At 46.0% G+C, this 25,417-nt stretch overlaps 1 protein-coding gene across 1 annotated transcript in view; it reads right to left on the bottom strand.

The window, feature by feature from the left end:
- The window catches only part of SAR1B (secretion associated Ras related GTPase 1B), a 463,221-nt gene that overhangs the window by 204,264 nt on the left and 233,540 nt on the right, over positions 1-25,417 (bottom strand). Inside the window, exon 5 of the mRNA XM_073649602.1 lies at positions 23,334-23,437. Within this exon, the coding sequence (XP_073505703.1) occupies positions 23,334-23,437 (104 nt within the window). The remainder of the gene's footprint in view (positions 1-23,333; positions 23,438-25,417) is intronic.

Raw genomic sequence — 25,417 nt, forward strand, 5'->3', positions numbered from 1 at the left:
TCGGTTGCAGGCAGTTTTGGATAGCCCCCACCTTCTTTACTTGCGACTTTATTTTGCCCCTTCCAACAACATAGCCCCAGTATTTTGCTTCTTCCTTCCCGATGGCGCACTTCTTTGGGTTTATCGTAAACCCTGCTTTCCTAAGCGCATCCAGTGCTACCTGGACCTTCTGTAAATGACTTCCCCAATCCAGGCTGAATATTACGCAGTCATCCAGGTAAGCTGCGGCATACTTCTTATGAGAGACTAGGATCACGTCCATGGCCCTCTGGAAGGTAGCTGGGGCTCCCTGCAGACTGAACGGCATCCTGGTGTACTGAAAACACCCGTCAGGAGTAGAGAAGGCAATTTTCTACTTGGCACTTGGGGACAAGAGAATCTGCCTGTACCCTATTGTTAGGTCCAGGGTGGTGATATATCTGGGTGTCCCTAGCCTCTCGATTAGCTCATTGATGTGGGGCATCGAATACGCGTTGAACTTTGACACCTCATTCACCTTCCTGTAGTCATTACAGAACCGCCATTCTCCGTCCGGCTTTGGCAACAGGAGAATGGGGCTGGACCAACTGCTCTTTGACTCCTCGATGATACCCAGGCTCAATATTCTCCTCACCTTCTTGGAGATCACCTTGCGGCGGGCTTCAGGAATTCGATACGATCTTTGGTTTACCCGTACATGCTCCACCACTTGCGTACATCCGTGCAATTCTGAGAACAGGTCTCAGTTTCTCTGCAATAGTTCTCGGCACTGTTGTTTTAGGGCCGGTGACAGTGTCTCTGTCAGTGTGACGTCCTTGACCCTGACTTCAGGATTAGCCCCTAGAGACGGAGCTTCCACCAGTTCCCTGTCTCACTATGGCTTCAGTAAGTTGATGTGGTAGATCTGGTACGGTTTCCTTCTACCTGGCTGGTGGACTTTGTAGTTGACTTCACTCAGTTTCTCAACCACTTTGTACGGTTCTTACCACTTAACCAGGAACTTATTCTCGACTGTGGGCACAAACACCCGATCTCCAGGGCTGAATTGTCTCAGCCTTGCGGCTCGATTGCAGACCCTCACTTGAGCTTCTTGAACCTGTAGAAGGCTCTCTTTCACAATGGTCATCACCCTCTCTATCGGATCCTGCATCTGAGCCACATGCTCGATGATTCTCCGGTGGGGAGTAACCTCTGTTTCCCAGGTCTCCTTTTTTATGTCCAGAAGTCCCAGAGGGTGTCGTCCGTATAGCAGCTTGAACGGCGAGAACCCCGTAGAGCTCTGGGGAACTTCCCTAATGGAGAACAGCAGGTACGGCAGTAGGCAATCCCAGTCTTGCCCATCCTCCTTCACGACCTTCTTCAACATTGACTTCAAGGTCTTGTTAAATCTCTCTACCAGTCCGTCCATCTGAGGGTGGTATACCGAAGTCCGGAGTTGTGTAATTTGGAGAGCCTTATACAACTCCCTCATCACCTTTGACATAAAAAGAGTTCCCTGGTCCATCAGGATCTCCTTTGGCAGACCCATCTGGGAGAAAATATGCACCAGTTCTCTGGCGATACTTTTGGCAGAGGAATTTCTCAATGGTACGGCTTCCGGATACTGAGTGGCATAGTCCAAAACTAGGAGGATGTATTGGTGCCCCCGGGCAGACTGCACCAGGGGCCCGACAAGGTCCATGGTGATACGGTAAAATGGGACCTCTATGCTAGGTAGTAGTACTAGGGGGCTGCGGAAATGGGACACCGGAGCCGTTAACTGACAGGTGGGACAGGAGCGGCAGTAATTCACAATTTAATGGTGACATCCAGGCCAGTAGAACCTCTGCAGGACCCGCTCCTGAATGTTGTCTACCCCTAGATGACCACCCAAAATGTGAGAATGGGTCAGGTCTAATACCCTACGCCTATAAGGTCCCGGTACCACCAACTGCTCTATCACCTCCCCTTTTGACTTAGTGACCCAATAAAGAAGTTCCCTATTGAGTGTAAAATATGGGCACCTGGTGTCAGCCCCCGGCTCTTGAGCAACCCAATTGATTACAGATACATTATCAATAGCATACTTCAAGTTCAGATCCTGCATTTGTGCAGTACCAAAGTTCCCCCCAGACACTCCCAAATCCAGAATCTCAGCCTCCGGGGTCACTGGCTCGTCCTCGTCACCCGCAAGGACACACAGGGGGAACTCATCTGCCTCTAAGTGCGACAGCGAGGCTTCATGGTGTAACCGGCTCCTGTTGGAAGCCCCCCACCCGCTTTCTGCTACAAGTCCCAGAACAGACTGAAGTCCCGCCCTATTATTATCGGATGGAGCAGATCCTTAACCGCCATGACCTCATGGGACTCAACCCCACAGTTAGTTTGTATAGTTACTTTGTCCACCGGGTAATCCTTGGCGTCCACGTGAATGCATCGGACACCCACATTTTTCCCGGGGATCAACTGATGAGGGAGTGTGGCCCTTATCAGAGTCACCAAACTCCCTGAGTCCAGGAGTCCTGCCACCAGTACCCCATGAATGGTCACGGGACACGACTGTGGCCCCTCACCGGGCTGATAGTCCACACTGCAGGTGAGGTAGGCATAGTAGGAACAGCGATGTCCCAGGCTGTGGACGTTCCATTTGTTCAGAGGGCAGCAGGAAGCTATATGGCCGGGGCCGTGACACCTCCAACAAATAATCTCTCCCACAGACACCTTGGGCACCACCTCCCCTGCCCCTTTGGACCTTGGACACCCCATCCCTTTTTGGGCCTCCGCCCCCTGGTGAGTTCCCCAGTATGGAGTGGGCTGCCTTCCCAAGGAACCCTCGGACCCCTGCTACCTCTCAACCAGTTCGACCAGCTCATCAGCATCCCGGGGATCACCCTGGTCAAGCCAAGCCTGTATTGGCTTTTGCAGGGAATGTTCGAACCGATCCATAACCACTCGCTCCACCATATGTGCAGGTGTAGAGGACTCAGTCTGCAACCATTTTTGGACCAGGTGCAGTAAGTCAAACATTTGGGAGCGAGGGGATTTCTTGCGGTGATATGCCCAACTGTTGACGCGCTATGCCCTGACAGACATTGTTACCCCCAAGCGTGCCAAAATTTCAGTTTTTAACTTTGCATACTCTTTTGCATCTTGCAACGGCAGGTCATAATAGGCCTTCTGTGGCTCTCCTATTAAATATGGCGTCAGAACCTGCGCCCACTCCTCCGGAGGCAATCTCTCCCGCTCCGACACCCCTTCAAACACAGTCAGGAACGCCTCAATGTCATCCCCCGGGGTCATCTTTTGTAATACTCTTCTTATCGTCTTCCTAATGTGTGAGTCATCACCTGGATTTGAGGGTGGGGCGGTTGTCCTGCCATGGATCTGCTCTCCTAGGAGTTCCATCTGTCTTTGCGGCTGTTGTATTTGTTGCATCAGGAGCTTATTTGTCTCCTGCTGCTGCTCCCGTTGCTGCAGTAGCTGCTCCCGATGCTGCTGCTGCATGTTCTGCTGGCTCTGCAGGTGCTGAATTTGGTACTGCACCTGCTGTTACTGTAGCTGATGCTGGTGCTGCGTTTGCTGCGCCTGCTGGGTCTGCTACAAATGCTTAAGCAGGTCCTCCATTTTTTCCCGCGTCATTTGCTGGCTTACGGCCGACTTCACCCAGGACATGCAGCACCTCTTGTAACAGTCACACGTGTTCGCTGGGAGTTTTGCCCGCACCTGTAACACCACTTGTGGTAAAGCGACTTCCTTGGCTGTATGCGGAGGTAGACAAGTAACACTGTCTCTTTAAATTTTCCAGTTGGTTTATTAAGAGGCATAAATCAATGCAAAGTTCATGAAAAAATAAACATAGCCCATCTGGCATAATGGCAAAAAAAAAAAAAATTATATCCAGCAAAGTCCTTGCACCGGCTGGGGTCCGCCCACCCAGGATCAGCCAACAACCCACATGGTTCAGCTTAGCACAAAACAACACAAGCTGCTCTCTCTGGAGCTGGCCTCCCCTGATTGGAGAGATATGGTGAATGACTTCCCACCCTTCACAATGGTCATTCACAAAAAAACACTCCCTTTTACTATGGACTTAACCCCTCTCAACAAACACCATGCTGGAGGAAACATAATGGTTTTAGTTCACTGAAGCCAACAGCCTCAGGGAAACATATCTTCCCTCCAGCACTTTACCAGTGACTTTGTCACACTATTATATTAAAGATTTCCTCTTCTGGAAGGCCATATAATGATTTTAAAGCGTAAAAATGTAAAAGTTTATCCACCTGGAACCCGCCTGAAAAGGTGAAAAAGAATGAACATTTGCACTGTAATTGAAAAACACTGCTCGAGATGCTCGGCACTCGGCAAGTATTTCCGTGATGCTCGGGCGGGAACTTGGGTCCCCACCCTGCAAGTTTGGTGCTCTTTAGACAGCCAATGAACATGCAGGGATTGTCTGCCACTCACTAATGCCATAGCCATGTTGGTTGAGGCATTACAGTGATTGGCTGGCTGCATAGCATTATCGGGTCTATATAAGACCTGGTTACGCTATGCTCGTCACAGTCTATCCCGGAAACAGGCAGAGTAGTGAGAAGTGCTGCTGTGTGAGGGACAGAATTGGCAGTGTAATAGTTAAATATAGGTATTCCACAGTAAGATACATATCCATCTGAACTAACAGTCCTTCTGAGGACTAATCCAACTGCATATATTCAGTGGTGATAGCAAGAGTTAGGCAGGCACAGATTGTGGACACTATACATCACAATAGGGTCCATTGCACGTTCTGTCTGCTGCTGCTGCCTGTTACAGATAGCCATTGGACTAGATATCAGGACTTTATTTTTTTTTTTTCTCTTAATCCTGATTTTCTTAAAAAGCAATGCAATCCAACATTTTATTGCTCCATTTGCTTGTTAGCACTGCAGAATACAGCCAGATCTTTTCATCATCAGACGTGATCCCTTATCACTGCAGTAGAAATCCAGAAATTTGTAAAGAATGTATAAAATATTCTACTCCATTTAAAGTTTAGCAAAAGTGTGTTGGCGAACCTATTCACACGTGGTCGCTGAGCAGTACTAAACTGGAATGGCAGTGCTTAAAACCGTGGGCATCCGTCAGACGTATCAGATATTAATACGGTACAAATCCAGCAATTTGTATGGACCGTGCAAGATATTATCCTTCACTTACAGTTTGGCAGCAGTGTGGCAGTGAAGCTATTCACACGTGGTCGCTGACCAATAATCGTAAACTACAAGGCCGGTATTTAAAACCGTGGGCGTCCTTCAGACGTATCAGATATTACGGCGGTACAAATCCATAAATTTGTAGGGAACGTGTAAAATATTCTACTCCATTTAAAGTTTAGCAAAAGTGTATTGGTGAACCTATTCACACGTGGTCGCTGCCAATAATAATAAACTATATGGCCATTGTTTAAAGCATTAGGCGTCAGTCAGACGTATCAGATATTACTGCGGTACAAATCCAGCAATTTTTAGGGGATGTGCTAGATATTATCCTCCATTTACAGTTTGGCAAGAGTGTTGTAGTAAAGCTATTCACACGTGGTCACTGGCAATAATAGTAAACTACAAGGCCGGTGTTTAAAACTGTGGATGTCTGTCAGACGTATCAGATATTATCCTCCATTTACAGTTTGGCAGCAGTGTGTAGGTGAACCTATTCACATGTGGTCGCTGCGAATAATAGTAAACTACAAGGCCAGTGTTTAAAACAGTGGGCATCCGTCAGACGTATTAGATATTACTGCGGTACAAATCCAGCAATTTTTAGGGGGAGGGGGGTTTGCTGAGGGAGATGATCCCTGTGACACCATTTCTTACAGTCCTTATCTTTCTGCTTGACAATACTCTGCACTACTATTTCAGGAACTCTACCTGACCTGTGCTTAGCTTCACACCTGACTTGAATCCTTTTCACTTGCAGGGGCGCTTCTGTTAGATGTAGAACACACACACCACCTTTCTCTTCGGCTCCAGCCAGACAGCAAACAACTTCTCCATAATCCCTCTGGGGCTCTGTGCAAACAATCCCCTTCTCCTGTGACTGTGCTAAACCCTCTAGCCGCTGGATGCCCCCGAAGCACAACACTTCCCGTCTCATGTACCCGTGCTACTCCCAATAGTTGCCGAATGCTCCCAACGCAACAGCACCACCTCTGCATGTCACACTCTGCAACAGCACCACTTCTGCATGCCACATGTGGTAGTGAAGCTATTCACATGTGGTCGCTGGCAATAATCGTAAACTACAAGGCTGGTGTTTAAAACCGTGGGCGTCCGTCAGACGCATCAGATATTATCCTCCATTTACAGTTTTGCAGCAGTATGTAGGTGAACCTATTCACATGTGGTCGCTGCCAATAATAGTAAACTACAAGGCCGGTGTTTGAAACTGTGGGCGTCCGTCAGACGTATCAGATATTACTGAGATACAAATACAGCAATTTGTAGGGAACACGTCAAATATTTTACTCTATTTAAAATGGGCAAGGCGCATGGCAAGGGATGGAGAATTGGACGTCATGGTACATGGGTGCAGAAGTGGAAGACGAGGTGGTGGATGATGAAGTCACTGACCCAATCTGGCAAGGTGACATGCAGAGCAAGGACAGCAGCACACAAGGGGAGGGAGGCGTAGAACTACAGCAGGCAGAAACAAGCAGTGGGGAGGCCACAAACACAAGGCAGGCAACTGTTCCCCGGAAAACTAACACTACGGAAGTCGCCAGTCCAACTGTTAGGTCTTCCAGAGTCTGACTCTTTTTTAAAGACTGTCCAGATAACCCCAAAAAGGCCATTTGCAACATCTGCCAGGCCAGCATCAGCAGGGACAGCAAAACTACCAGCCTGATCACCACCAGCATGCTCAAGCACATGACAGCAAAGCACCAGACTAGGTGGGCCAAATGCCAAGGTCCAGAAACAGGGTCTGCGGGTGCCACCACTGCCTGTTCCACTGTTGTGCGTGCACGCCAATCCCCCGTCCATGGTGCAGGCGAAGATACCTCCCACCCTGCACCTGTCGTTGCACACTTGCAACAATCACCATCATCAACCACGTCCACGTCCCTACCCCAGTCAATTGATCGCAAGCGCAAAAGCGCAGCCATCCACCCACAGGTCACACTACTAAACTCTCACATTTCAAGAATGCTTGCACTTGAAATGTTGCCTTTTAGGTTTGTGGAGACAAAATCTTTCCGCAACCTGATGGTGGTGGCAGTCCCTCGGTACTTGGTCCCGGGCCGCCACTATTTCTCCCATTGTGCCGTACCTGAACTACACAAGCATGTGTCCCAGAACATTAGCCGTGCCCTCAACACGGACACGTGGACAATTGCTTGTAGGCATGGAAGGTCCATCTCGCTGACAGAACACTGGGTTAATATAGTGGAATACGGGACCCATCCCAATTACCCTGGGACAGAACACGTCCTCCTGACGCCGAAAATTGCGGGCCCTGGGTAAATCAGGGTTGCCCTTATAATCTACAGCTCCTGTACCTCCTCCACAGCCTCCATCTCCGAAATGACCACATCAGTCGGAAGCTGGAAGCACTGCAGCACTGCCTCGGCCAAGTGGCAACAGGCTGTGCTGAAGCTAATATGCTTAGGTACCAAACCACACACCGATTAAGAGTTGTTGACAGCTCTAAAAGAGCAGGCAGATCTGTGGCTGTCACCACTGAACCCACAGCCAGGCATGGTCGTGTGTGACAATGGCCGGAACCTCGTGGCGGCTCTGAAACGATTCGAGCTCACACACATATAGAAATTAACAGATCTGATATACCAAGAAGGAATCATAACAGTGTAAACATGTAATCCTCTAAAATTATATCTTTATTATTAATTCTTAAAACACACCAATACCCGTGTATTAAAAACCAATGCAACAACTATCAGCATTCAGTAATGACATAACTCCCTGAGGAGAATAGTGATATATACTTATATTGCCCTTATACAGCTCTAATCTGATCCTGCCTAGCGCGGAGGTTGGCACCCTAGTGACGTATTTGGCGCCCCTGCTCAACGGCGGCTGTCCCTTCCTGTCCCTGTTGGGCTCTACCGGTGAACTAAGCATAAAGGATAAGTTGACTGCCTGTTCTAGTACACAGATATTCCTAACATAAAGATAATAATAAATAGATATGCAAAAAAACTAGATTAGTAGACTTATCTCATATTTCAAGCTTTGCCTCAATGCGTTTCTCCAATCATCATGGTTCATCAGGAGGCCGATGGTTGAATACTATGTCCAGAATGGATGAAGCTGCATATTGCAGATTGTTGCAGGATAGCAGGCTAGATAAGGTCACTGCAGGGTAGCTGGCTATGGAACAATGTCCAGAGCCAGGTTTATATACCCCCCTTAAATAGTGTATTGATATATACCAGACTCCCCCATGATATGCTGGAACGCATATTGCGATTCACTCTCACCAGCAGTACTTAAAGCAGGTACATTCCCCCACATGGCTTAGGATGTACCCGCAGGATGACAATACACCCATTCACATGGACACTCCAACTGCACCAGGAGCACCACGACCATGACATTTTCATCCCCATAATGATAAGACCTATCCAGATATCAATCAAAAAGGGGCAGTAATAAAATGCAAAAAAGGGGGAAGGATATAAAGAGTAATATGTCATATATATGTGATAAATGGCACCCAAATGAGGATGCCCAGGATATATATGTGGAGAGGAGTCCAGTGTGGCAGTGCCCTGCTATTATGGTTAATACTGGTCCGTCTCCACACACAGTCTCTTCAATGAGTAGATCACCATTAACCCCTTTACAACCCAAGGTGGTTTGCACGTTAATGACCAGGCCAATTTTTACAATTCTGACCACTGTCACTTTATGAGGTAATTACTCTGGAAAACTTCAACGGATCCCCCTGATTCTGAGACTGTTTTTTCGTGACATATTGTACTTCATGATTGTGGTAAAATTTCTTCGATGTCACTTGCGTTTATTTATGAAAAAAACTGAAATTTGGAGAAAATTTTGAAAGTTTTGCAATTTTCAAAATTTTAATTTTTATGCCCTTAAATCAGAGAGGTATGTCACACAAAATAGTTAATAACTAACATTTCCCCCATGTCTATTTTACATCAGCACAATTTTGGAACCAAAATTTTTTTTTTATTAGGGAGCTATAAGGGTTAAAAGTTGACCAGCGATTTCTCATTTTTACAACAAAATTTACAAAACCATTCTTTTAGGGACCACATCACATTTGAAGTCACTTTAAGGGGTCTTTATGACAGAAAATACCCAAAAGTGACACCATTCTAAAAACTGCACCCCCTAAGGTGCTCAAAACCACATTCAAGAACTTTATTAACCCTTCAGGTGCTTCACAGGAATTTTTGGAATGTGGAAGAAAAAAATTAACATTTAACTTTTTTCACAAAAATGTTACTTTAGACCCTTTTTTTTTATTTTCGCAGGGGTAACAGGAAAAAATGGACCCCAAAATTTGTTGTGCACTTTCCCCTGAGCACGCAGATACCCCATATGTGGGAAAAAAACACTGTTTGTGTGGGAAAAAACACTGTTTGGGAGCATGGCAGGGTTCGGAAGGGAAGGAGCACCATTTGACTTTTTGATTGTCAAATTTGCTTGAATAATTAGCTGACGCCATGTTGCATTTTGAGAGCGCTTGATGTGCCTAAACAGTTGAAACCCCCCCACAAGTGACACCATTTTGGAAACCAGACCCCTCAAGGAACTTATCTCGATGTGTGGTGAGCACCTTGAACCCCAAGGTGCTTCACAGAAGTTTAGAACATTGAGTCGTAAAAATAAAATTTTCACATTTTTGCAACAAAAATGTTTTTCAGCCTCCAATTCTGCATTTTCATGAGAGTAACAGGAGAGATTGCACTATGCACTTTGTTGTGCAATTCCTCCTGAGCACGCCGATACCCCATATGTGGGGGAAAACCACTGTTTGGGCACACGGCAGGGCTCGGAAGGGAAGGAGCGCCATTTGACTTTTTGAATGTAAAATTTGCTTGAATAATTAGCGGACGCCATGTCGCATTTGGAGAGCCCCTGATGAGCCTAAACAGTGGAAACCCCCCACAAGTGACACCATTTTGGAAACTAGACCCCTGAGGGAATTTATCTAGATGTGTGTTGAACACCTTGAACCTCCAGGTGCTTCACAGAAGTTTACAACATTGAGGCGTAAAAATAAAATTTTCACATTTTTCCCACAAAAATGTTTTCCAGCCCCCAATTTTGCATTTTCATAAGGGTAACAGGAGAAATTGCACCATGCAGTTTGTTGTGCAATTTCTCCTGAGTAATCCAATACCCCATATGTGGGGAAAAAGCACTGCTTGGGCATACGGCAGGGTTGGGAAGGGAAGGAACACCATTTGACTTTTTGAATGTAAAATTTGCTTGAATAATTAGCGGATGTGCCCCTGATGTGCCTAAACAGTGGAAAACCCCCACAAGTGACACCATTTTGTAAACTAGGCCCCACAGGGATCTTATCTAGATGTGTGGCGAGCATCCTGATCCCCCAAGTGCTTTACAGAAGTTTATAACATGGAGCCGTGAAAATAAATAAATCTAACTTTTTCCACAAAAATGATGTTTTAGCCCCAATTTTTTATTTTCAGAAGGGTAAGAGGAGAAAATGGACCCCAAAAACGTTTTTGCAATTTCTCCTGAGTACGCCAATACCCCATATGTGGGGAAAATACAGTGTTTGGGCACACGGCAGAGTTCAGAAGTGAAGGAGCACTGTGTGACTTTTTGAACGCAAAATTGGCTGGAATTGAGAGCGGACGCCATGTCGCATTTGGAGAGCCACTGAAGTAGGAAAACCCCCCACAAGTGACCCCATTTTGGGGTACACCCCTCAAGGATTTTATCAAGGGGTATAGTGAGCATTTTGAACACAGAGGTACGACACAGAATTTGATAACATTAGGTCATCATATTAAATAAGTTGTCATTAGTCTTAAGCGCAAGTGCTCACTCCTTGAGTTTGCATTGGTTACATGGGTATGCACAATGTATCGCGTGTGCTCGAGTGACATGCCCGCATGTTTCACGGTTATTAGACATCCAAAAAAAACATGCGGGGATCGCTTGTGACTGGCAGGCAATCCCCGTGAGGCTTTTTTGGCCGCGAAGCATATGGGGCGGAGACTCGAGCATGTCACTCGAGCACCCGCGATACTCAGTGCATACCCAAGCACCTGATGCAAACTAAAGTAGCGAGCACTTGCACTCAACACTAGTCGCCATATCGTCATCTTTTTTTTTTTTTTTACTTTACCCTTTACTTTACCCTAATACAACCCCAACCCAAACCCTAGCCCAACCCTAACCCTAACCCCAACCCTTACCCCAACCCTAACCCTAACCCTAGCCCAACCCCAAGCCCAACCCTAACCCCAACCCCAACTCTAACCCTAGCCCAACCCTAGCCCGCCGTTCCTCGTGCGGTATAAATAATTAGACGACTTTATTCTTCGGGTCGGTGCGATTACAGCGATACCAGAATCATATGGGGTTTTTATGATTGACAGCTGTCACACACTAAAGACGCTTTTTTTGTAAAATCTAGTTTTTGCATCGCCCTATTTTGAGAGCTATAATTTTTCCATATTTTGACCGACAAAGTCATGTGATAGCTTGATTTTTGCGGGATGAGTTGACGTTTTTATTGGTACCATTTTCAGGCACGTGACATTTTTTGATCGCTTTCTATTCCGATTTTTGGGAGGCAGAATAAACAAAAACAAACAATTCAGGAATTTTTTTATTTTTCTGTATGCTGTTCTGCGTGTGGTAAAATTGATAAGGTAGCTTTATTCTTCAGGTCAGTACGTTTACAGCGGTACCACAGTTATATTATTTTTCTAGGTTTTAGCGCTTTTACACAATAAAAGATATTTTCTAGAAAAAAATATTTTTTGCATTGCTTTATTCTGAGAGCTATAACTTTTTTATTTTTCGGCTGATGGAGCTGTATCATGGCTTGTTTTTTGCAGGACAAGATGATGTTTTCAGCGGTACCATTTTTATTTATATTCGACTTTTTGATCGCGTGTTATTCCATTTTTTGTTTGGTGGTATGATGATAAAGCATTGTTTTTTGCTTTGTTTTTTATTTATTTTTTTATCGTGTTCACTAAAGGGGTTAACTAGTGAGACAGTTTTATAAGCCAGGTCGTTCCATTCGCGGCGAGACCAAATATGTGTACTTTTATCGTTTTTTTTTTTTTTTCATAATAATATTTATTGATGGGTACATTATATTTTTATTTTTGGTGGATTTTTTTTTTTTTTTTAACACTTTTTGGACTTTTATACTTTGTCCCACTATGGGACTTTCACTTTTTACATTCTGATCACCTGTATAGCATAGGGATGGAGCACCATCCCTGTGCTATACAGGCTGTCAGCGCTGCAGATGCAGAAGATACTTTGGTCATGCACTGCACATGACCAAAGTATCTTCCTGCTGTCTGGTGACCCGGATGATGTCATGATGACATTGGGTCATCATGGCAACATGAAGCCACGGCAGACAGCGTTGGACGCCGGCAGGAGAGGTGAGTATCGCGATCACCTCCTCTTGCTCCTGCAATGCTGCGATCGACTTCGATCGCAGCATTGTGGGGGTTAATGTGCCGGGAGCGGGGCCGCTCCGAGCACATAGCACCAGGTGTCAGCTGTGACAATCAGTTGACACCCGGGGGCGATCGAGCCCGCACAGCCTGTACGTACCTGGCTCTTAAAGCCCAGGGCGCAGGTACGTATTAGTACGTCTTGGGCTGAAAAAGGGTTAAGGTGGTCAGAAAAGCATGGCAAAATTCAGGTATGTAGAACACCATGTGTTAGGAGGAGGGAGGCCACACAGCACAAACAGAGGGAAAGGAGAGGAAGACCACGAGGGGAGGATTTATAGAAAGCATGTGTATGATAACTGCTCATTCAAGCCTCTTGGGGTCAAAGATTGCATTCTGAAGATCCATTCGGATTCCTTCCTAAGAATGGCTTTATCCAGATTTCCCCCTCTTATTTTGGGTCTAATCAGTTCCACCATGCAAAAAGATATTTCATTTAGGCGGCCTCAATGAGCTTCATTGATGTAGCCTGCAATCGGGGTATCCCGCCTATTTCTTATGTCCCCAAGGTGTTATCCCACTCTTCTTCCAATCTCCCTTGTGGTCTTCCCCACATAGTCCAATGGACAGGTACAGGTGGCCCTATGGACCACCCCAAACATTTTGCATTTACCAAAGTCTCTTATTGAGAATATTTTGCCCGTGAACGCACTCTTGAAGGTTTTACAGACCCCCATCCACTCACAATAACAGTTTCCACACTGGTAATAACCGCAGGGTCTCCTATCTAGCCAGGTTCCCGGTTTGGTTGGTCTTTGGTATAGACTATGTACAAGATGGTCCTTGATCGATCGATCTATTCTGTAGGTGACACTCGGGGAAGATGGAATCAATCCCCCGAGATTTGGGTCTGCCAATAATATATTACAGGGTCTCCTCAGGATTTGATAAACTTTTTGGGACTGGTTGTCGAAGGTACCAATAATCATTGACACCTCTGTCTCTTGTTCTCTTCCCTTATTCATCAGGAGGGAGTGTCTGTTACTGCAATTCGCATTCATATAAGAATTATCCAGGACCTGGCGAGGATATCCCCTGTCCCTAAATCTTTGATAGAGGTTATCTGCTTGTTCCCTGAAGGTACCAAAGTTGGAACAGTTCCTTCTAATCCGAAGGCACTGGCCCTTCGGGATACCTCTCTTCAAAGTTTCTGGGTGGTGGCTATCTCATTTTAAAAGGCTATTTGTGGCAGACGGCTTTCTGTATGTGCTTGTACTAATAGAGCCGTCTCTTTCTTTCTTAATCATCAAGTCCAAAAAGACAATGCTGGATTTCTGGCATTCAAAGGTAAATTTGAGACCCAGAGCATTGTTGTTGAGTACCAGCTGCAACACGTCCGTCGGTATTCCAGTCAGCCTCCGCACATAAGAGCTCAGGAGTGGGCATGGATGTCAGACATCTCTGCCATCCTCCAAAACTTTGAGGACTCCACCAAGATGATGAGCGGCGATGCCGCCATAATTAGCGTCACCATTCCGTTTCTCTGTGTACTGAAATGCTCACTGCTCACAATTAAAGAGGAGGCATTGCAGGCGGAGCACGATGAGAAGAAGCAAGGAACCATACAGGGTGATTCCACACAGCCCAGCCTCATCTCATCCCAACGCGGATTGGGTGACAATCAGGAAGAGGAGGAAGAACAGGAGTTATTTTTCTGTGCTATAGACTGTACTACGTACACAACTGTCATACCATCTGTTAAGCGTGGATGGCCTGAGGAGAGAGAAAACGAGGAGGTTGAGGAGGAGAGCATGCTCAGTCGTCCTCTTGGTGAGGACACGGAAGTCTTGTCTGTTAGCAGTCTGGCACACGTGGCTGAGTTTATGTTACGCTGCCTTTCCCATGACCCTCTCATTGTCCAAAGTTTGGGTGACAGTCATTACTGCTTAGTGACACTTCTAGGCCCACGCTAAAAGGAGAACTTTCTATCTCTCATTCCCGCGGAGGAGAGGTCTACTAAAATGTTGCAGTACTAGAAGGCCTTTATTGCGGAATTATTTAAAAAATTCCCATCTGAAAATGCTGGAGGCAGAGGTCACAGTTCGTTGGACAACCAAGGAGTACAGGTGAGAGAGACACAAATACAATCCAGCAGAGGCAGGGGAACACTGTCAAAGGTCTGGGAGAGTTTTCTCAGACCCTCCCATTGCACAGGCCCAGAGGGTACTCTCACAAGGAGGAATAATTTTTCAAAGATGCTGAAGGAGTACCTTGCCGACCGTACCAACGTCCTCCATGATTCTTATGTGCCTTATAATTATTGGGTATCCAAGCTGGACACGTGGCATGAACTGGCTCTCCGCATCTTGGAGGTCCTGACCTGCCCTGCCGCTCTTGTTTTGTCAGAGCGGGTTTTTAGTGCCACCGGAGGCATTATAACTGATAGGGGCATCCACCTGTCAAAATGCTGGCAGGCTGACTCTTATAAAAATGAACAAGGGCTGGATTGGGCCAGACTTCTCAACACCACCGAATGACAGCAGCGGAAGATAAACTCAAATCCAGTGGCTTTTTTTAAGGAGGTCTAATCCCATGCACCTCTTTACACCCAGACATGGGTATACTCTTCCTGATTTTGTCTATTTTGTGTTGTCCTCCTGCTTCTCCCCATCCTCATCCCCCACCACCATATCACCAGAGTGACCATGATTCAACACCCACATCATTTTTTAAGGGTCTTTATGATGCCCTTAGGAAATGTTTGTTATACAGTATATTCATATATACCCCCCAGGGGTAAATGTTTTTCATCCCATGCACTTAGTGCATGGGCATTACCAGTATAGGAGACCCATTCCTTAACAACGGGAACAATTTTTTAATGAAACCTCCTCTACGACTCTTCAAAGTGGTAATGGAGTGCGTCCAATTTTTGGATAGCCCTTGCGGCGATGATGTCATAATCAGCATAACCATCCCGCTTCTCTGTCTTCTGAAATGCTTGTTGCTCACAATTAAAGAGGAGACATTGCAGGCGGATAACCATGAGATGGAGCAAGGAACCATACAGGGTGATTCCACACAGCCCAGCCTCATCTCATCCAAACGTGGATTGACAATGAGGAAGAGGAGGAAGAACAGGAGCTAGTCTGTTCAGCATGGATGGCCTGAGGTGAGAGAGGAGGATGAGGAGGAAAGCATAGTCAGTGGTCCTCTTGGTAAGGACACAGAAGTCTTGCCTGTTAACAGTCTGGCACACATGGCTAAGTTTATGTTATGCTGCCTTTCCCATGACCCTCGCGTTCTCCAAATTTCTGGTGACAGTCATTACTGGTTGGTGAAACTTCTAGACCCATGTTACAAGGAGAACTTTCTATCTTCCATTCCCATGGTGGACAGGTCTACTAAAATGTTTAAGTACCAGAAGGCCCTTGTTACAGAATTATTAAAAAAATTCCCATCTGAAAACGCTGGTGGCAGAGGTCACAGTTCGTTGGATAACCAAGGAGTACAGGCGAGAGAAACACAAATACGATAAAGCAGAGGCAGGGGAACACTGTCAAAGGTCTGGGAGAGTTTTTTCAGACCCTCCCATTGCACAGGACTGATGCGCGGGGTACTCTCACAAGGAGGGATAATTTTACGAAGATGCTGAAGGAGTGCCTTGTTTACCGTACCAATGTCCTTTGTGATTCCTCTGTGCCTTATAATTATTGGGTATCCAAGCTGGACACATGGCATTTACCCGGTCTCTTTATGCCTTGGAGGTTCTGGCCTGCCCTGCCCTAGTGTTTTGTTAGAGTGGGTATTTAGTGGCGCCGGGGGAATTATAACTGATAGGCGCGTCCACCTGTCAACTGAAAATGCTGACAGGCTAACTCTTATAAAAATGAACAAGGTGCTGGATTGGGCCAGACTTCTCAACACCACTGAATGATAGCAGAGTAACATAAACTCAAATCCAGTGTCTTTTTTTTTGGGTGGTCTTTTCCCATGCACATCTTCACACCCAGACATGGGTATACGCGTCCTGATTTTGTTTATTTTCTGTTGTCCTCCTGTTTCTCCTCACCCTCATCCTCAACCATCATATCACCTGGGTGACCGTAATGCAACACCCATATAATTTTTTTTACGTGTGTTTATGATGCCCGTAGGAAATGTTTGTTATACAGTATGTTCATGTATACCCCCCAGGGTAAATGTTTTTCATCCCATGCACTTAGTGCATGGGCATTACCAGTATAGGAGACCCATTCCTTAACAACGGGAACAATTTTTTAATGAAACCTCCTCTACGACTCTTCAAAGTGGTAATGGAGTGCGTCCAATTTTTGGATAGCCCTTGCAGTCACTGCATGGGCTTTACCGCCATAGGAGACTCACTCCTTAATAATGGGAAGAATTTTTTTAATAAGGCCCTCTTCTACGTCTCTTCAAAGGGGTATTGGATTGCGTCCAAATTTTTGGCAGTCACTGCATACGCAATGACAGTATAGGAGACCCGCTCCTTTATAATGGGAACATTTTTTAATGAGGCGCTCCTCTACGTCTCTTCCAAGGGGCACTGCAGTGCATGCAAGTTTTTGGCAGCCCTTGCAGTCACTGCATAGGCAATAAGAGTATAGGAGACCCACTTCTTTATAATGGGAACATTTTTTAACTGAAGCCCTCCTCTATGTCTTTTCAAAGGGGTATTGGGGTGTGTCCACATATTTTGCAGCCCTTGCATTCACTGCATAGGCAATAACAGTATAGGAGACCCACTTCCTAATAATGGGAACATTTTTTTAACTGAAGCCCTTCTCTATGTCTTTTCAAAGGGGTATTGGGGTGCATCCACATATTTTGCAGCCCATGCATTCACTGCATAGGCAATAACAGTATAGGAGACCCACTTCCTAATAATGGGAACATTTTTTTTAACTGAAGCCCTCCTCTGTGTCTCTTCAAAGGGGTATTGGGGTTAGTCCACATATTTAGCAGCCCTTGCATTCACTGCATTGGCAATAACAGTATAGGAGACCCACTTCTTTATAATGGGAACATTTTTTTAACTGAAGCCCTCCTCTATGTCTCTTCAAAGGGGTATTGGGGTGCATCCACGTATTTGGCAGCCCTTGCATGCACTGCCTAGGCAATAACAGTATTGGAGACCCACTTCCTAATAATAGGAACATTTTTTTAACTGAAGCCCTACTCTATGTCTTTTCAAAGGGGTATTGGGGCGTGTCCACATATTTGGCAGCCCTTGCATTCACTGCATAGGCAATAACATTATTGGAGACCCGCTCCTTTATAATGGGAATAATTTTTTAACTGAGGCCCTCTTCTATATTTCTTCAAAGGGATATTGGGGTGCGTCCACATATTTGGCAGCCTTTGCATTCACTGCATAGGCAAGAACAGTATAGGAGATCTACTCTTTAATAATGGGAACAACAATGCATAGCTGGCTGATGGCTCTCTAAGAATAATGAGGGCTGACTGCTGGCCCTATAACAATAGTAAGGGCCACCTGATGGCCCTGTAAAAATAGGCTTTGTGACTTTCAAAGTCCCTACTTCATAAATGAAACAGGATGTGTCTGATCTTGTCTCACACACCACATAGACAGATAAGGTAGTAAAATGTTAAAATGACATTTACTGGTGAATGTATTTTTCACCGTTGAAAGCAAAGCAAAAGTGCAAAAACGCATCAAAAACGCTATGTGTGAACATAGCCCTAGGTGTGGAGCATTTTTTTTGCCTTGTATACAAGGAATTACCCTGGAAAGATTGTTCCTTTATGTTTTTTCCAGGAAAATCCTTTTTGGCTTTGTTTTTGTATGTTTTATTGTGAGTCCGTAAAAGTGGTGTATTACAACATTGTTTATAGCAGTGATCTGGGAGTCTCAGAGGCTTTCAGGGGTCTCCTCCATGCTGTTCCCATCGATTTGGCCAATTTTTAGGCCCCCTTCAGATGTCCGGGGGGGAAAGGGGAAGCCGGAAAAATGCTCGAGTTTTCCATTGACTTACATTGGGCTCGTTGCTCAGGTCGAGCACCCAAACATTACGATTTGCTCGACCCGAGCAACGAGAACCCAAGCATTTTACTGCTCTCTCATCACTACTCACTACACTGTGTTCCAAATTATTATGCAAATAATATTTTCTCAGATTTTCCCAAATTACCTATATGAATTGCAGTTATTGTAATTTTCCAGTCAAATAACTATTAGAGTACAATTGAAAGGTTTTTGTATAAACTGCCTATGATACCAGTATATTTTTAAAAAAATAAAAAACTCAAACTGCACTCAAAATGCATGTTCCAAATTATTATGCACAGCAGAGTTTTCAACCTTTTCATTTTAATGAAGAACAAAAAAATGGTCATTTTTGAAATTATAAGCATTAGCAGGTTATTACAAACTGAAATCAAACAGTTTTCAACTCAAAACTTTATTCTAGGTGATGTTACATTTGCACATAGGACCCCTTGTTCGAAAGGAGCTTCTGAACTCTCTCGTCCATTGAATTTGTCAGCTTTTGGATGGTTTCTGCTTCAATTGTTTTGCATGAGGACAGAATACATTCCCAGAGCTGTTGCTTAGATGTGAACTGCTTCCCGCCATCATAGACACTCCTTTTTATGATTCTCCAGAGGTTCTCAATGGGGTTGAGGTCAGGGGAGCATGGGTGCCACACCATAAGTTTGTCACCTTTTATGCCCATAGCAGCCAGAGATGCAGATGTGTTATGTGCAGCATGACACTGGGCGGCTAATAATGAGGGCAATCTGGCTTGCTTCTCGGACCCCCAGGCTCCAGGTGGCCTATGGCCAGATTGCCCTCATCATGTGCGGCGGGCAGGGAGTGATACCTCCAGCTCTGCTGCTGACAGGAGGAAAATGGCAGTGGCTTGATAACATCATCATGCAGTGTGCGCCTGGGTCAGAGAGAAAGTTGCCGGCTACGAGGATGCTGCAGGGGAATGAGCAGAGAGGTAAGTTGTTTTTCTTTACTAATACACTGGAGAGAGGTGCAGGAGAATGAGAGGAGGTGGGGGAGAGCAATGAAGGGCAGAGCAATGATGAGAATGGTGGGGATGGGGAGAGCAATAATGAGAATGGTGAGAATGGGGAGAGCAATGATTGGGATGGTGGGGATGGGGAGAGCAATGATGGGGATGGTGGGGATGGGGAGAGCAATGATGGGGATGATGGGGATAGGGAGAGCAATGATGAGGATGGTGGGGATGGGGAGAACAATGATGGGGATGAGGAGAGCAATGGGGGGGATGGAGGGGATGGGAAGAGCAATGATGGGGATGGGCTAGAAATAGTGGGGATGGGGAAAGAAATGGTGGGGATGGGGAAAGTAATGAGGAGGATGGTGAGGATGGGGAGAGCAATGATGAGGATAGTGGTGCTGGGGAGAGCAATGATGAGGATGGTGGGGATGGGGGGAGCAATGATGAGGATGATGGGGCTGGGGAGAGTAATAATGGGGCTGGGGAGAGCAATGATGGGGCTGGTGGGGATGGGGAGAGCAATGATGAGGATGGTGGGGATGGGAAGAGCAATGATGGGGATGGGCTAGAAATAGTGGGGATGGGGAAAGCAATGGTGGGGATGGGGAAAGTAATGATGAGGATGGTGAGGATGGGGACAGCAATGATGAGGATAGTGGGGCTGGGGAGAGCAATGATGAGGATGATGGGGCTGGGGAGAGCAATGATGGGGCTGGGGAGAGCAATGATGGGTCTGGAGAGAGCAATGATGGGGAGCGCAATGATGACGATGGAGAGAGCAATGATGGGGATGGTGAGAACAATGATGAGGATGGTGAGGCTGGGGAGAGCAATTATGGGGATGGGGAGAGCAATGATGAGGATGGTATGGATGGGGAGAGCAATGATGAGGATGGTGTGGATGGGGAGAGCAATGATGGGGCTGAGGAGAGCAATGACGTAGGTTGCTGGGAGAGAACAATGATGGAGGTGCTGGAAGAGAGCAATGACGGGGTTGGTGGGAGAGAGCAATGACAGGGGTGCTGGGAGAGAGCAATGATGGAGGTGCTGGGAGAAAGCAATGATGGGGGTGCTGGGAGAGAGCAATGATGGGGGTGCTGGTCGAGAGCAATGATGGGAACGCTGGGAGAGAGCAATGATAAGGGTTTCACTTTGCTTGTACTGTAAAGCCTTGTATGTTTTCCGTGTGCACATAGCCTTACAGTTAATTGGTGAGAGTCACAGAGACTGAATAATTTATATTATTGGCCGGTGGAGATTATAGTTAATGGGGGGCACAGTGCTGCTTATCACTTTATATTTTTATTACTAGGTGGCTAATAGTATATTAATGGGGGGGTACATATCTGTATTCGACGATGCAGAGCGGGGGAGACACATGTATGCATACAATATGTGACCTTGTTATTTTCTAGGCTGGACATCATCATGACAAGACGAGTCGTGGCTGGGAGATGTCGACATGAAGGTCTGAGCAGATGGAGAAGAAATAGCAGAAATCGTCTCTGATCAGATGAGATGTCAGCGGTAAGTGCCTGGATGTAAATATTACTCTGTATCTGCACTGTGTGACTTGGAGTGATAATGTTATCTGTAAAATCCCTTAGGCGGCATTCTCACATTTGTGTGAAATGTCCGTGTGCTGCCAGATTTTCTTATCGGATGGTCCACGGACTCGTAGAATTTTATAGATCCATTCACACATTCATGAAAATCACGGATCTGAGAATGAGATCTGTGAGGGTCAGAGAATGTCCTGTTCTGATCCGATTTTCAGGATCAGCATAGGACATGCTCAATGCGTCTGTAAAAGTGGGCAGTACACCGACACTGCACACAGATGCAGGAATGTAGCCTTATTATGTCTAGCATAGTATATAGTGTACTCACTTATTCTGTCCAGTCCTATTTCATGAGTTTAATTTTATTTACAATTCTGCAGGGTTGAAAAGCAATGTCTGACTTTCATTTGTTCATTTTCATAGATTTTTAATTTATTATTACTTTTGTCAGATTCAAGTTATTTCTGTGACCATTGTGGGTTTTTCTTTCATTAAATGAGGGGTACCAACAATTTTCACCACGTGTGTAGATATAAATTGATTGCTGATGGAGCAACCGGTGACCAGAAGACCAGTCCATCAGCTCATCCATCAGAAAAGAAGCTTTCCCATGCTCCATCAGCCATTATTGCATTATATATCTAACAAGAGAAGACGATATGTAATAAAGATAGGGGGCTATAAATAATCCAATATGTAAGGGACGGTGCTGTACATAACAAGAGAGGGCACTGTGTAATAAGGGACAACAATATACATAATAAAGGGGGCTATGTAAGAGGTACATATGTGTGTGGCTATATATACATCTGTAGCTTTGTCGCCATAAAAGGTGGCGTGCCCAGACTCATTTCTTGCATGGGGGCTCCAAGCAGTCAGTGTCCGCCCGAGTTGTGGTTTCCTTTTAGAGCCTTTCATAGACTTCCACTTTTTTCTTTCAATTAGAGAAACTATCTTGAATTACAGTATATGAACTTTGAGCACTTTGGAAAATGTTTTGAACGATTTATGTAAGTGTACTTTATGGTGGTTTATTTACAGACCAATTAGGTGTACAATAGGACTTTCTTTTTTACCACCACAAGAATAGAAAAACAACAAATCAAAGAAGACGCTTTAGGGAAAATACCTATAATATCTATAACCCCTTAGTGACCTCCGATACGTCTTTTTACTGACCTGCGATATAAGAGACTAGCATCCCCCGACTGGTAACAATCCTGTAACTGTCCGCTGTACACTATAGCTGACAACTTGCTGCATAAGTCACAATCAGTGTTGGCACCGACTATGGCCAGTTAACCCCTTAGATGCTGCTGTCAATAGTAACTACAGAATCTAAATAGTTAACAGAGCGTGGGGGCTCCATCTTTAACCCCATCGGCACCCTGAGATCTTGATTGTGTGGTCCTGATGTTTGCCATGGCAGCTCATGGCCAAATAACGGCCTTAGAGTCTGCCGGCTATAGCAGCCTGTTCAGAAGCTATCAAAATATAGGTGGTAAAAATAAACTTTTTCATTCCTGTCATGCCACTTTGCATTAATTCCTGAAGGGTTAATGAACTACCTGAAAGTAAAATTGAATACATTGAGGGGTGTGGTTTTTAAAATTGTATCACTTTTGGGGATGTCCAATATATAGGGTCCCCAAAGTCATTTCAAAACTGAATAGGTCCCTATAAAAATAAGTTTTGTAAATTTCCTTGAAAAAATTAAAAATTACTGCTAGAATTTTAAACCTTCTAAAATGCTAACAAAATAAAAGAACAGTTTACAAATGGTGCTGATGTAAGGCAGACATGAGGGTAATGTTATGTATTAATGCTTTTGTGTGGTAGAACGATCTGCATTAAAGGGATAATCATTCAAAGTTTGAAAATTGCAATTTTTTTTACATTTTTGTTACATTTCTGATATTTTTATAAATAAACGCAAAATGGTCCGTGCATATGCCCAAAGAGAGAAAAAAAAAACACCACTAAAATTACAGGACTAGGTCATACTGCAATAGGAAAAAAAACAGTGCCTTGCTGCACTGTGTGAATTGGAAATCACAAAGTATATTTGCTTTGTGATTTATCTAACCATGACTGCTAAATGCTTACTGAATATTGTTGGAAAATCACATTTTAAAATGAGGTACTTACGTCAAGTTCGGCCTTAGATTCAGCTAACCGTTCATGATCAGCACAGTCAATGACATAAACAATGCCATTTATTGCAGGGAGGTAGTTTTTCCACACTCTTCTTGCTAAATTGAAATAAAAAGTATAATTAATTCGAAATGAGGAACTCTATGTTTTCTGCTAGTACCTGAAAATAATCTGAAATTCCATAATAGTTCTAGGCTAGTCAGTGCAATAGTAACCACTAAATGGATCCTCAAACCTCTAGTTTGGAGCTGTAAGAGTAGCTAATTTGCCAAGATGACTTGTCTGTTGTATAGCACAGTATCTTTCCCTACAAGCAGAGTAGGGAGAGGTGCTGCTGTGTGAGGGATAGAATTGGCAGTGTAATAGTTAGATATAGGTATTCCACAGTAAGATACCTATCCATCTGAACTAACAGTCCTTCTGAGGACTAATCCAGCTGCATATATTAATCCTGGTGATTGCAGGAGTTAGGCAGGCAAAGAAATTTGTGAACACTATTGTAGTGCCGGCGTCCCTGCCCTCTGCTAGGCAGGGACGCTGCTCCCCTCACCGCTCTGCCCCGTGCCCGGCGTCCCTCTCCCGCTCTGCTGTCAGCGCGCGCTCCTTCCCGGCCCCTGTGCTTAGGGCGCGCGCGCGCGCGCTCCCCTCCTCTTAAAGGGGCCGCGCGCGCCGTCCTAAGGAGTCCCCGGCCAATGGCCGGAGGACTTCATCATATATAAGGCACCTCCTCCAAAATGGAGGTGCCCGAGCAATGTTGTTTGCACCTGTGTCTCACCTGTGCTTCAGCCCTCAGGTCCCGTTGCCAGTTACCTGCCAGTTACCTGTCAGATTCCTGCCTGATTACTTGCTACCTGTCTGCTAGTCTGAGGTCCGACGGTCTGCCTTACTACTCCTGTCAGTCTGTCTAAGGACCAGCTTGCCCGCTCACCTGGGAGCGCACCTCAGCTACCTGCCTGCTTGCCTGAGGTCCGACGGTCTGCCTTACAACTCTGGTCAGTCTGTCTATGGACCAGCTTGCCCGCTCACCTGGGAGCGCTTCTCCGTTACCTGCCTACTTGCCAGCCCGGAGGCTCCGCTGTCACGTGCTGTGACCACCAGCTACTCCAGACTCTTGCCCGCTCACCTGGGAGCGCTTCTCCGCTACCTGCCTGCTTGCCTGCCCGGAGGCTCCGCTGTCACGTGCTGTGACCACCAGCTATTCCTGAGACTCTTGCCCGCTCACCTGGGAGCGCTTCTCCGTTACCTGCCTGCTAGCCTACCTGGAGGCTCCGCCGTCACGTGCTGTGACCACCTGCTATTCCAGAGACTCTCGCTTGCTCACCTGGGAGCACACATTCTTCATCTGCCTTGCTAGCCTACCTGGAGGTTCAGACATCACAGGTCGTACCTACCCTTTATCCAGAGACTGCCCCGATCACTTGCCGTGTCCTCCTGCCCGTACACCCAGAGACTGTCCTGGTCACCTCCTGTGACTACCTGCCTGGTCGCCACCCGCTCCCTTACAAGGACCGCCCCCTTGTATTGTAGCCCAGAGGTTCCGCCTCCCAGACCCGTTACAGTTTGCTCGGGCCATGGAACCCGGTGACACCCAAGCTCCCTCGCTCTCGGACCTGTGTCATGAACTGTCCCGTCAGAGGTCCCAACAGGAGTCCATCTTGGGTCACCTGCGGAATGTCAATTCTTTCCTGGACACTCTGACTGCTCCGCCAGCAACCTCCGCCAGTGCCATGACCACTAATACCATGGTATCCTACCCCGGACCCCGGCTTTTTGCACCTCCTCGCTTTGGAGGCGACTCCGCCCAGGCTCGGGGCTTCATAAATCAGTGCACCCTGCACTTTGAACTCCTGTCCCACCAGTTTAACTCCGACCGGGCCAAGATTGCCTTCATCATGTCCCATCTCACCGGGGAGGCCCTGGCCTGGCTAAATCCTCTATGGGAGAGAGGAGACCCCCTGGTGTCCGACTTGCCTGCCTTTCTCATGGCTTTCCGGAAAGCCTTCGACGAACCCGGACGGAAGACCTCATCCGCATCATCTCTGCTACGCCTCCGTCAGGGAAGCCTCACCGTGGGCCAA

The sequence above is a fragment of the Phyllobates terribilis genome, unplaced genomic scaffold (genome assembly GCF_046119375.1).
Source record: "Phyllobates terribilis strain yellow unplaced genomic scaffold, ASM4611937v1 Scaffold_10__3_contigs__length_209671492, whole genome shotgun sequence".
Lineage (NCBI taxonomy): Eukaryota > Metazoa > Chordata > Amphibia > Anura > Dendrobatidae > Phyllobates > Phyllobates terribilis.